Raw genomic sequence first — 14,119 nt, 5'->3', positions numbered from 1 at the left:
CAAACAATATTTGTATCGTATTAGAAACAAAAGTCACTTTATTAAAAAAATACGAAAATGTTGCCATGTAACGATGTCAAGTGAAAACACTAAAGAAGGTTTTCAAAATGAGGTTGCATAAACACTTCAGTTTCGTTTTAGGCCACGATTAAGCGACAATTTGGAAATTAACGAAACGAGACAATCTCGTGAAAAGATTGTGCAATGTGTTGAATATTTCACGTTATTATTTAAAGAAACAAAACGATGCCTTCCTTTGTGTAAAATATAAAAGCTATTACTCCATTTTCATAACGATTAATTAGTTTTCGAGAAAGTTAATATGTAAAAAGTGTTTGTTTAGGAATAATATTCTTAAGTAAATAAGGCAGCTAGAAACTGGCTGGATGTCTTTGCTTATTCTTGGTCTATTAGTTCTTGTATTACTGTACTGGACATTTTTCTTAAAAGTTTTTATGTAAATCGGGGAGCATGTGATTGATGAATTACAGACGTACCTTTTTGATTATAAATTCTTTCACTCCTTTACAGTGCAACGTATATGAATGTCTCACTTGATATCAGACGAGCTCAGTCTTTAAATTTATTTAAAAAGAAGTTTGATCATTTTTCTTCTTCCTCATAATTAGCTACTACTTATATAAGTATATTAATTGTTACTCAATTAACGTTTGGGTTAGCTTTTACATTTTTGTTTATATATATTATTTATATTTTTTCTTTAGATTATACTTTATTTAATTTTAGTTAAATGATTTTTTTGTTAATTAATTATACACTTCTTATACATAGGTGTAGGTGTTTCTTTTTTTATTGTTCCATACTAGAAGCCTGTTGTCTGGAAGAAACTTGTTAGCGATAAGGCTGACAGTTGCCTAATAACTTATGTAACCTGCTTTTTTTGTTTTTTATATATATATAAATCAACGTGGAGGTGAGTTTATGTGGAAAATTGTACATTTTATTTTTCTATTAAATACAGGACATTTTAGAACACGTTACGGAAGCAGCAAAATTGTCAATACATTAGAAGTCGTGGAGAGATATGCATGTATTTTAATAAATCGATTCGACCAATGTATAAGTTCCTTTCGATCGTTGATTCGCAAGTCGTGATGTATAGACACGATATTAAAAAGAGATCGTGCGTGAACTACTTGCAATTATTAATCTCGCCTATTGCAATTTGTAACCTCGTTTGATGAGGGCGATAAGAAGTACTTTTACATTCCTTTGTTTAATGAACCTTCGTAGATATAATTTGCAACAAAATAAATTTATGCAGATTATTTGGCTACGGCTTATTTAGGACTCTTTAGGTTATAAATGGTAGGCAAGCCAAGTCTTATTTATTTACAGCACATTACCAAAACCAATTTGTCTTAGAAATTGGATAAGTTTACATATGATGTCCGAAAGTACATCGTTACGGATGCTGTTGGACTTTCTGGCGTGTGTCATTATCAGAATTCGCATAATAATGACACATCCCGAAAACAGAATGTACCTGGAGAATATTATATGAGAACATTCTGTGGCACCAGGTGCGGCTTCCCATGAAATATAGCCAGCAATTCAAAGTACATAAATGATATATCAAAGCTATATAAAAGCTTCTTTCGTGATGGGGAATAGGTGTAAGTAAAAATAAAAACAACATACATTTACGCCACTTCAATTGTAATAATGAGTACCAGCTCATCTTTTAATGTTTAGACTACAAAGAATTATCACCTGATTAGAGTGATTGAAAAAGCTCTTACTTTACAAATGAAGTTACGTGTTTGCCACAAAAGCTTTGTGAAAGGGATAGTTTACGCAATTAACCATTATCTAACTTTATCACGGATTTACAACCTCAAATTGTTTGTTGTTATAACAAATATTTTTCGTTTATCTTTATGATTCAGTGTTACGTAATCGTCTTCATAAGTGGATGGGCATTCGAATTTTGTCTGCGGTTTTGACTCGGACAAATTGCATAAAGGTCCAATACAAATTCTTAAGTTCGAAATTTAAACAAGATAAAACGAAAAGGTTTCTAAATAATTATACCTAAAAAAAATAGAATATCATACTATTGGCATGTCTCGGCTTCGGAGGGCTGAACATTTTTTAAATATAAATAAATAAGCCTACGATACTATGGGATAAAGTAGCATTCTAATGGTGAACGAAATTTTGAAATCGGTTTAGTAGTTTTTGAGTTTACTTGTTACAAAAATAACATTTTTCTCTATAATTTATTGGTCCTTCGCTAGGTTCGACAGTCTACAATTAATATACAACATCTATGGTTCAAGTAATTACGTCATTCAAATTCAACTGTTTAGTCATGTTTGTGTTGCTTACAGTGTCTCTCTATACGTCATTTATTCTATGATAAGATAACAAGTTATAAAATACGAATGTAGTCAAGCGTGATGATTTTATTTATTTAAAACATAAAAATTAAGAAATGTCTAAAGTGTAGATATCAAGTTGTGCTATCTGGCGTCCGTGACTCTATCTAGTATATAGGAGCGCCATTTTTACCGATCTATACATTGAAATCAGGTTTCAAACTTTCGAATAAAGCGTTGTTTTATGTGATAATTTTTCATTCAGAATGGCCATTACACGTCGGTCATTCAAATTCCTTTGGCAGACGCGTGGCGAATCGAAAGGTGTGGTGAAAGTGCGTCCTTGTGTGACGCACCTGGTTTATTTAAGGGTCAATAAACATAATTTAAAGTCATTAATCCCGGAGTTATGGTTATCACTACATTATTTTATGCTTTAGATGCGCTCGAGTGCGTAACCAATCCAGGAATCATATCGATATTAAAGTGTTCTTTATTATTTTTTTATACATTAATTATTATTTATTAAATATTAATAACGGTACTTACTTAATTTACTATAAAGGATGTTTAATATAAGAAAGTGTGCAATAACACGGCTTCCAATCTCTATTAAGAGTAGTAAGTCTCTGTTCTTGTGTAAAAAAAACCACTTCGGTGGTAAGTGCACTTAAGACTTATACAAACTCACACTAATTCAGTAATTTTTGTCTTGAATGGTTTTGTCTTTTACAGTCCGTAGTGTCAAAAAGTTCTTTATTATTAAATTTGTTATTCCGGTTCTGTTAAGGAAAGTATGCAACTCATTCGTGACTCTTTCAAATGAAATTAGTTTTAATTAAAATAAAATGACTTACCTCTCTCGGATGAGCAAAACAGCTGGCGCTGCTGCATAGCGGGCGAAAATACAAGAGTAACATCGATTTTGCTCCCTTAGTAGATTCAGGCATTCATATAATGAAGTTACTGTCTACCACACAGAGCAGACACTCAGTTGTTATACTGAAATCCCCGAAATTTTAATTTACTCTGATTAAGGGACGAAACATTTCAATAACATTGTATTTTTTTTTAATTTAATTAAATGTAGAGTTTAGGTAAAGCTTCAGTTTTATATATTAGTATATTTTATAATAGTTAACTCATAAATAATAATAATAATAAAGCCCGTTTAATTTCCAACCATGACCAAAAAACATTATAATATACAGCTTTGATTCTTATATTTCCCTTGAGCAGGTACCGTCGATCGGAACCTCTTCACGAGTAAAATACTTCCAGCTTTTTCCAACTGACTTTGTCTATGTCTTTCTTTCTCTATTTCTTCTTTTTCTTTTTAAACTTAGAAATAACACCCTAATATTGCATATGAGATAATTCAAACACGTTCTTCCAGTAAGACCACATATTGGTAATCGGATATAATTATTAACTAATTCCATGTTCTTATAACTGACCAATTATCATATAAAATAAATGTATGGAGATAGGTCTGACCATGTCTATGAGCGGTCGAGGCGAGGTGAAAGGATGCGACCACTGTTAGGTAACATACCGGTTACGACAGAGTGTGACAGATAACTATCAACTGGCCTGTCTTCTCACGTTTTTGTAAGTTATAAATACAGCCGGCTTTTGTAACGAAAATATCAACTACTCTATAAAAATACTACATCTGTATAAGTAAGAGAGAATGAGTGTTCAGGAGTTGTTCGGATTAATTCCCGATACTGAGTTTTATCATCGGACTTCAAGGCAATACCATTCGTGTTGCCTTGACGTTCGCCGTTTTATAACTGAGCGTTTCTTAAGGCAGCTTTTGTCGCCCACCACCACTATATGGTACAGCTAGCCCCTGAACCTTACTAGTTCTTAGGCCGGCATCACACTTGCGACCCTTCCGGCAATGTTATGTTTTAAATATTACTCAACATCACAAGCCTCCTGTACGTTTGCCGACTGTTACACAAAAAAGTAAGTTAACCAGAAGTCGTACAATTCCCTTTGCATTTTAAGGGATTATTTAATATGAATCATATTTTGAGATATATCCAAAAAGTTATATACGTGGAAGTACAAAATAATTTAAATACTGCTTAAAAATGAATTTTCCTTGAGTCATAAGTGTGGGCGTCAGATCACGTATCCACATTCCACACATTCGAAAAGAGATTGGCTTGTTTTTGTATAACGTTCACAATTCGCGATTACTTGATGCCGTGGGACTAACTGACCAGTTCTTTAAAAAATAAGTCCAATTGTTAAGTAACAAAGTTCACACGTACAGACAGATCGCTACAAGCTTTAATCTCATTTCGTAATCGATCATGATGTGAAACGTTTCCATTGTCAGTCAAACATTTGACGAAAAATCTAGAGTATCGGATCAATAATATTTTTTTTAGTTAACGTGAGTTTAAATAAAATCTTCTTTAACGAATATAAACGCAAATTAATTTCTGGCTTCGAAAAAAATTTTGTTTCCCATCAGAGGAAAAGATGGTTTAAGTTACTACTGCATTCGTACACGAGCCACTAGAAGAGTAAACGAGGTAGCCAATCAAAACGTTGGGTTATTGATATAATATATCTAATTATTACAGCCTGTATATTCTAAAACCTATTAAATAACGTTGATCGAATGCAGGCATTTGTGACCGGAGAGAAGGCGTCCTTCAACTGGCTCTGGTAGAAGCCACCTTAGTTCACCCCCTATATACATATATAATAATATAACAATAAAGTCTTTCCTTCAATAGCAATGGAAACATTAAAAATCTTAAAACATCCATCATGTTGGTCCGAATATTCCGTAATGCTATTGTCTTAGATCTATAACGAAACTCTGCAAGAAACGGATTGCATAGGTATCAAGTGTTTGTTTTCGAAATAAAAGTCGCTACTAACTTTGCAATCAAGATTTATTATCTTTGTCAACCTTTGTGTCTTTGACACAAAAGCTCATAGTCATAGAAAAATTATTGTTAAGTGGATTCATAACATTGTTCAATTATATAATATATACATTTTTGGCTAGAGTTTTAAGTAATTACTTCTTATATATCTATATGCACGTCACTCCTTGCATTTTCGTTCTCCTTACATTGAGTGTAACAATAATAATATTAAGTGTTACGTACAAATGAAACAATTACATAGTCGGAACTGTAACAATGACAGTCGTTTCGACACGGTCATGTAACCGGTGCATCATTATCATTCTTAATAATCATCGCTTCCTTAACTTCCCTCGAATTAACGCTGTGTACAATTCAGAAATCTGTTTTTTTACAACATCCATAAATTCCGCGACATGGATCTAATTTCAGATTTTTTTTTACAATTATTTAATTAATTGATAATCGGTTATTAATTAAAATTTAGTAGTTTCTTTTTTTCTCTATTACATGAAGTCAGCTTTTAATATCCGATGATTGATTTAAATCAATCTTTAAACATTATAAGGACACTTAGAGACACTTGGACACTTCAAAATGTATTTTGAATATTATGTATTTGAGGCGTGTTGTCTGAAATTATTTTGTATCTAACGCAGTACGAAAAGTTGTAATAATTATTATGTAAGAAAGCAATAATTAGACCAAATTGACCGTAAAAATGTCATTGGCCGACAAACCGCTCCATTAGGGAAATTATACTTTATTGAGTTATTTCGTTACATTGCATTACATTTGGTTATAGGAGCGTTACGTAATCGCGTGATCGCCAAAAACTTGTCTGCGAGATGAGTAGCGAGGTCAATCCCAATAAAATAAGGTATTTTCCATTTGTTTGCCACTAAACCCGGCCTAAGAAGGATGCAGAGTCGTGAGTTACTGCTAAATACTAGTCCCGTATGCCAATAGGGGAGTCACACCCAGTCTCGCCCCTGAGAGTATATATGACGCAGTAAAATAGTTAAATCAGAGAGTTAATTGAATTTCTAGACAGTTAATTAAAAATCGATATTCAAACAAGTTGGTAAAATTCCGTCAGACAAGTGAGTGAAAGAAACGTTTAACGAGTTACCTAAACGTTCCTAGGCAACAAGACTAACCTAATCTACCCATAAGCCATACAATAAAGCAAAACATGGAATTTCTAAGCTCTCAATTCTTCACGATTACACCGAAATAACAATAACAAATGAAATAATCATGGCGGAGTCTTGTTTTACATTGTTAATCAACACGCTGGCTTTCGGTCAGACAGATATTTAAACGTTTTCGATGCTGCTTTATTATAATGCTACCGACTTGATAGAATAGCGACATTTAATTAACTGTCTAGAGATTCAATTAACTCTCTGATTTAACTACTTTAATGCGACATATATATACAGTAAGCGAGCTGTCATAAAAAATATCTCATTGACATAACAGACTATTCGAACCTGTAGCGACACCTTCATTAATTGCGATGATGTCATACCCTGAACAGACTTATTACAGCCACTAAAGATAAATATTACTCTCAAGTCTCAACCTTAGCTCCTGGGGCCTTTGTGCTGGTCAGTCAGTAGTTAAGACTGATCGAGGATCCTCAAAAATAGCAGCAGAGTCATTCCAATAACCTTCAACTAAAACTATGTATTAATATTAAGTTTTATCTGTGTATTGTATAGAAAATTCAAAATAAGTCATATACAATCCAGTCTGATGTCTCGGGTACAAAGCAATTTTTTAACTATGCTTCAAGCCCTGTAGATATTGATTAATTTCATAAGAGAGGGACAGGAAAATGTTACGCAATAAATCCTTCAAAATATATTAAGATTCTAACCAATGTACGTGAATCTGTTAAGTAGATATCTAAGTAGTGTAGGCGCCGCTTTTGTAATTCCAAATGCCAACTTTATTATATTTGCAAGGTTAAACAATGCAGTTTATACGTCATACAAATATGGATTAAGCTTAAGTCGACACAATTCGTGTATTACGAAAGAATTTCGTAATAAACAAATATTCAATTTTTACTTTGAAACGTGAGAATTTTCCTTTTTTTATCTCTTGTGAAATATAAATCGGCTCTTGTTACTTATCTTAAGAAATAACATTTGATTACGAAAGGAAATGTTTCGATAATGTTTTAAAACGAATCGGACGTCCATATGATTTTCCACCACACTTAACTAAAAAATATATCTTGAGATTTATCATTAAAAAAAACATTTCAAAAACCGGAAAAATTGGGGATTATATGTCATAATTGCTACATAATCAGCAATGCGCAAAATAAAACACAAATATATCACAATAAAAAATTTATTATCCATAACATAACATCAGATTGCAACCATTAGATATACGACACTCGGGTTTACAAAATAAAGTTGCTATCCATAAAATGAATTTTAACTCCTGTTTGATAAATTAGAGCCGATGAATGTCACAGAATGCTTTAAATATCGGAATTAAAACTCAAATTATAATAATATGTGCTCTCTAAGCATTGATGGTAAAATATTTTTGTATTTGGAAAAAAATATGCAATTTTTACACTATACATATATTTTGTAAATATTGTACTATACTTATACAGAAAGGTTAAAAGATATTGAGCTAAGAGAGCAAAAAGTTGTTAGTTCACATGAAGTCGTCAAAGTCGTCATCAAAGTTCCCATATGCATCATATTGATTTAGATGGGCCTGGAAAAATTATTTTATGTTGTTAATATTGAAAAAATAATGCCACCAAAGCATCTAAATAGCAGATTTTAAATATGTACATAAAAACATAAAACTGGTAAAATATCTTAATTGCTTGTCAATAACAATATAGATATATTGCCATATGTATCATTATATGAAATCAATGTCGAATCAACTCATTTGGTATATATATAAACAGAGCCATATTCATTGAAAAAGTTTTCAAAGACTAAGTATGGAATAAAATAATGGAACAATCAAGGCTTCATTAAAGGTATTGCGAGTTTGTTACACAGATGACACAAACATGTCTAAAAATACTCACATTGTCTCCTTCCACTTTTAATTTCGCCTTGCCCTTTCCTTTGTTAGGTTTCTTTGACTTATCATTTTTCTCTGCCTTTTGTTTTTCAATATACAGATTGTCTATTGTCATTTTTATTCTTCTTATATCAGCAGATGACACTGTAAGACAATAATTTTAAATAAAAAATAATTAAATTTTTATAGTATAAGATAAATGTTTAGTTAATCAAAATACCTAATATGCTAGAAGTTTGAATTTTCAGGATAAGTTTTGTTTTGGTACGAAAGGTATTAATTAAAAAAATGCAATTGAGTCTGATCTATAGTGAAAAGTGAAAACTTACTATTAACTACAATATCTTTGACAAGATCATCAACAAAAGCTGGAAACTCATCTTTTGCTTTGTAGTAATTGATTTTCTTGCATAGCAATTCACCAAATTCTGTAAATTCCTCCTTATTTGTCGGGTGGAAACTGTCTAACTTGCCACCACCAGTTTCTGTTACACCTGTAATATAAGTTAAACAGAAGATGTTATTCAATCACATTCTTTATAATATTTTTTTCAAATTTCCTATACATAAATTATATATCTCATATTAAAATAAACAGATTAAAAATACAACATGGCACTACAGATATGTCTAAACAGTCTCACTAGTAAATCCATCACAAAACTACTTATTACTTTTACCTTATTATGTACTTAATGAGATACCATTTAAGACAGGCAACATTGGCATCTCATGCTTAAGGTATGAAAACTTTAAACTGTCACTTATTGTCTCAAATTAAATTCAATATTAATTAGTATTTGGAAAAGCAATTAACCCAGATAAGCCTACTGTCCTATATTTAGGACAGTAGAAATAAAAAAAAATATCAGAATACCCTCTTTATCTAAGATTATTTAGTCTTATGATTTGCAGTAAGAAACGTGTCAGCTTTATTAGAAAAAATCAAAAGACAGTTATTTTAACAGTTTTTACCTTATAAGTGTGTAATAAAAGTGCGTTGCAGACATGGCAAATGACAGGTATGTATAAAAAGTTATATTTTACTAGAAAACGGGACTTGGCAAAAAATCCCGTGAATTGGCCAGATGTTCAAGGCGCTTGCCAAGATAAGCGCCCAATTGAGTGGTTTGAAAACTTCTTAGATGAAGATGTTATTTCGTTGTTGGTGTCAAAGAGCAATAAATTCAAAAAGAATTTTCCTGGAGACATAACCACTGAAGATATGAAATGTTTCATCGGCATATTGTTGGTTAGTGGTTATTCATGGCTCCCCCGTAGAAGAATGTATTGGGAAAACTCCCCTGATACAAAGAATGAATTGATCAGCTTGGCTATGACTAGGGATAGATTTGATTTTATTTTTCGCCACCTTCATGTCAATGATAATCTGGATTTGCAAGACAAATACACAAAAGTATGCCCCCTAGTTACACTTCTAAATAAAAGGTTCTTAGAGTTTTCTCCTCTTGAAGAGCATTACAGTGTAGATGAGGCCATGATCCCCTACTATGGTAGACATGGCTGCAAACAGCACATAAAAGGTAAACCTATTAGGTACGGGTTCAAAGCTTGGGTTGGTGCTAAACGGTTAGGGTATGTTTTATGGATGGAACCATACCAAGGTGCTACAACTATGTGCAATCCAATATATAAAGAATTGGGGCTGGCGTTGTTCTCACTTTTTGCGATGTGCTGATTTCACGTGGCTTCGACCTTCCTTACCACGTAGTTTTTGATAATTATTTTACTGGGACGCCCTTGCTGGAAGAGATAACAAAGAAAGGCCTTCGTTGCACTGGGACAGTTCGAGAAAACAGGACATCTAGTTGTCCTCTGATTACATCGAAGTTACTGAAAAAAAAGGAACGTGGTGCTGTCGATTACAGAACGACACATGACAACACGTTCATTATTGCTAAATGGCATGACAATAATATATTCAGTATTGCTTCTAATGCTGTAGGAATAAATCCTAAACAATCTGCCAAACGCTTCTCACAAAGTGAAAAGAGAAACATTGTCATAGAAGAACCACATATGGTGTCCATCTATAACAAATATATGGGAGGAGTGGATCGGTCTGATGAAAATATTTCACATTACCGAATTGGCATACGAGGTAAGAAATGGTACATGCCGTTGCTCACACACATGATTGATCTTGCCGAACATAATGCATGGCAGTTATATAAAATAAATCATGGAAAACTGGATCATCTTGGCTTTCGCAGAAGGGTAGCAATTGCTTTGATTGAATCAAACAGAAAAAATGCCAAAAGAGGGCCTAGCCGACCCTCCCATCATGAACATGCTGATAGTCGTAAAGACCAAATGAATCATGTGGTTATTCCTCAATCGAAGCAAACACACTGTCGTCAATGTCACAAAAAATGTTTGACACGTTGCAAGAAATGTGATGTTGGAGTGTGTGTCAAGTGTTTTGAAACATATCATTCATAAATAGTGTTAATCTAGTAAATTACATATAACAATGGGTAATATAATCAATAGTTATCTAATAAACTACACTTTTTGATTACATTCTGTTTTGTCATAAATGTTCTTTTAATTCCTCTTATTATCCTACTGTCCTACATATAGGATGGCTGTTTCCCTGAAAGCTTACACTTAATTTTTTTTTCATAACTTTTTTTATGTTGCATAAGATCTAATAAACTAAATAATTAACTTATTTCAAAATTTTCAGAAAATTTTAGTTTCAGGCTTATCTGGGTTAAGAAACTATTGTACATTTCTTTAATAATTTTGTTATTTTATGGAATAGGGAGCAAACAGACAGGGGGCTCACCTGATGTTAATTGATACCGCCGCCGCACATGTACACTCTAAATGCCAGAGGGCTCGCGAGTGCGTTGCTGCGTATAAGAATTGGTACGCTCTTTTCTTGAAGGACCCTAAGTCGCATTGATTCGGAAATATTTTAGTGGGCAGCTGGTTTCACATAACGGTGGTGCACGGCAAAAATTGCCTTGAATGACGCTCAGTCATGAAACAGCGGACGTCGAGGTGACAATGGGGAAATTTAGTATTCTGCCTCGACGTTCGATGATGAAACTCAGCTGCAGGTATTAATCCGAACAACTCCTCTGAACACTCTATGGTAACTGCGATAGAATTGGTCATCCACGTTTCAAACCGCTTTTCGTAAAATACGGTCAAGTGGAAGGAGCTGGTAGTGGGGAGCTCCCACCCAGAGGTGAGAGCACTATTCCATGTGGGGCCGAATTTGCGCTTTAAAGAGTTGCAAGTTTTGGCCCGGAGTGAAATGCTGTCTCACTTTGCTGAGCACACCAAGCTTTTTGGAGGCTAATTTAGCCTTCCCTTCCAAATGACCGCGGTACAGGACGTTATTCGATATGTCAACACCCAATATTCCGATGTTAGCTGAGGCTTTAAGGAGAGTGCCTTCAAAGAGGGGAGTAGCGACAAAGGGTGTTTTTTTAGAGGAAAATAATCTTAAATATGTAATGTTTTTTAATTATTATTATTAATTATTCTTAATTATGTAATTGTTTTTTTTTAAAGATTAGCATACCAAAAGTCTCCATGGCAAGTCTTAAATCAGATTCCTCTTGTAACTTCTGTTGGTGAAGCTTCTCAGCAAGCTTCTGTTCTGGCGTTAACTCCTCATCTTTTTCAACTGCGAGCCGCTCAGCTTTCTCACGTTCCAGACGCTGTAAGAGTAATGCAATAATGTAGTAATATAATAAATTTAGCACATACTTTTATCATATTGTTACGTTAACACATGCTGTGGGGCATGCTAATCAGCTTATGTAACTAGAATAATTTCATTAAGTGCTTAGTTTATGGAATTGTTAGTTTGGAGTTGACTCAAGGGAAGTTTTATTATGTGGAAATCAACATTTACGGCTTTATTAAAACAATTTAATTTGGTTTGGTATAGGATGATAATGGACAAATTTCAGAATGAACCTGAATATTTATAAAAAAAAACAGTGACATCAAATGTTTTGAAGCTAGAAACAAATTGTATGGGAAAATTAAATAATTTATGCTTATGTTTTCTATAACATTATTATTGTACTTGTTTCTATAATTATAATTATACAATATGTTTAAAGCTTCACTGAACTTCAACAAATATTTCAAGAATAATATTAGCCAAATAGGTTCAGAAATTCTCAAGTTCTAGCAAGACAAAGAAACAGCAATTCATTTACATATATATAATGTGAATTCATGGTAATAAATGATGTCAGATGATGATCAGACTACAATGGCTTTTAGTGAATTTCATGAGTCAATGACATATGCTTAGTTCCCTATGCTTATAAGGTTTATTATTAGTTTGGAATATGTTTCAGTTAATGATGGTGATACCGAATAACACCAATGCAGTTATCACAAAGAAGCTGTTTATTCAACAGAAAATGTTAGGTATATTAACCAGAACATTATAACTTACAAATATTTAATATCATGTGTTAGAAGGTCATACTATTCAAGGCTGAATAATAATATATATCAGGTAGGCAGGTAGTTTAAACAATTTCTTTAAATATTGCTTTGTAATCCACATTAATACAATTTATGCTTTTATTAACCCCTGTTAATTATTGATAATGCTCTTATCAGATCAAATGGTAAAGGTCAAAGTGAAATTACATACCTCCTTTTCAGCTATTTTATCTTGTATCTTCTTTTTAGGCTTGGTAGGGGCAGGAGTCATCTCCTTTTTTTCTTCATCTTTCTTTTCTTCTTCTTCATCTTCCCAACTCTCCTGCAAAATAAGCTGACGTCAACACATACGCAATCATTTTAGGTTATGAGCGAAAGTTGGCACAAACACAAGTTGATATTTAATTACATTGATATCATAAACATTATAGCACGTATTGGCAACAGTTCATAATACCTTGACATTATCATCTTCGTCTTCGCCCTCCCATTTATTGGAAGTCGCCAACGTGGTCGGAAGTTTGGGCTCGAAGTTATCTGCGTCTAGAAAAAACCACATTCACTTTAAAGACGACACTAAAACTCCTTTTTAATATTCACAGAAATTAAGGTATACACACCCCAAGAAACGTCCATCGTTACGGACTTTTGAAGCACCGATACAAATGCTAGCTTTTCACGTGAAAGACAAAATCAGACAGGCTACTTGCGCCTTTACAATCACAAGATGTCTCCCGAATCGGCGAGATTTAGTAACCGACAATATTCTCAGGCGAATTTTGTCAAACGAACAATAGTTTTTTGTAAAGCACACGAACAGACTGAGAAGCAACACGAAAATGACATAATTTTGAACAATTTTCCACAGTTTCACTATCAGTATTTTTAGAGAAAAAATATGACTCCATCGCAAACGATAATTTCTGAATTACTAAAATTTTCAATATGGCGGTTTGACTTTGACAGCTATACCATACATTTCTGTGAGTTTGCCACCTTAGAAAATGTTATGATTAACTTTTGCGTATAGGTTTTACGCTATTATAAAATAAAAATCAATATTTTCTTGTAATAAAATTATCCATTCAAATATTAAATGTAAGATTTTAAAATCTATCTCTATTTTATTTAAGCGCTGTGAGTGTCAACAATACATCGCTATTGTGTGTGAAGGTGGCGCTTAACAATACTTAATTTAAGAATTAAGAGAAATAAGTATACTCAAAATTTACAAACATTCCTCTCGATAGTTTTAAAACCATCAGTAAAACCTTACATATACTGTATTTCATAATACTATGCTTTTATTAAGTTCCGAACAAAGCAAATTAGTCTTTTGAAACTACGCACAGTAATATG

At 32.9% G+C, this 14,119-nt stretch overlaps 1 protein-coding gene across 1 annotated transcript; it reads right to left on the bottom strand.

Annotated features, from left to right (window-relative positions):
- Nucleotides 1–7,590: 7,590 nt before the first annotated feature.
- Nucleotides 7,591–13,698, bottom strand: LOC123716422 (eukaryotic translation initiation factor 3 subunit J). Its single transcript, XM_045672162.1, has 7 exons — nucleotides 13,381–13,698; nucleotides 13,218–13,303; nucleotides 12,972–13,082; nucleotides 11,874–12,012; nucleotides 8,644–8,808; nucleotides 8,319–8,458; nucleotides 7,591–7,990 (listed from the first exon to the last, which is right to left on the bottom strand). The coding sequence occupies exons 1-7, from the start codon at nucleotides 13,394–13,396 to the stop codon at nucleotides 7,928–7,930; spliced, it is 720 nt and encodes a 239-aa protein (XP_045528118.1). The 5' UTR covers nucleotides 13,397–13,698; the 3' UTR covers nucleotides 7,591–7,927.
- Between the last annotated feature and the right edge of the window lie 421 nt (nucleotides 13,699–14,119).

Source organism: Pieris brassicae, chromosome 11, assembly GCF_905147105.1.
Source record: "Pieris brassicae chromosome 11, ilPieBrab1.1, whole genome shotgun sequence".
NCBI lineage: Eukaryota > Metazoa > Arthropoda > Insecta > Lepidoptera > Pieridae > Pieris > Pieris brassicae.
The sequence above is the reverse complement of the archived record's forward strand: the minus strand, read 5'-3'. Positions and strand labels throughout refer to the sequence as shown.

Coding starts and splice junctions, on each gene's coding strand:
- LOC123716422 (XM_045672162.1), bottom strand. Junction 12,013..12,971: donor ATAAAATAGCTGAAAAGGAG/GTATGTAATTTC, acceptor TTACTCTTACAG/CGTCTGGAACGTGAGAAAGC. Junction 7,991..8,318: donor TAAAAGTGGAAGGAGACAAT/GTGAGTATTTTT, acceptor TAATTTTTCCAG/GCCCATCTAAATCAATATGA.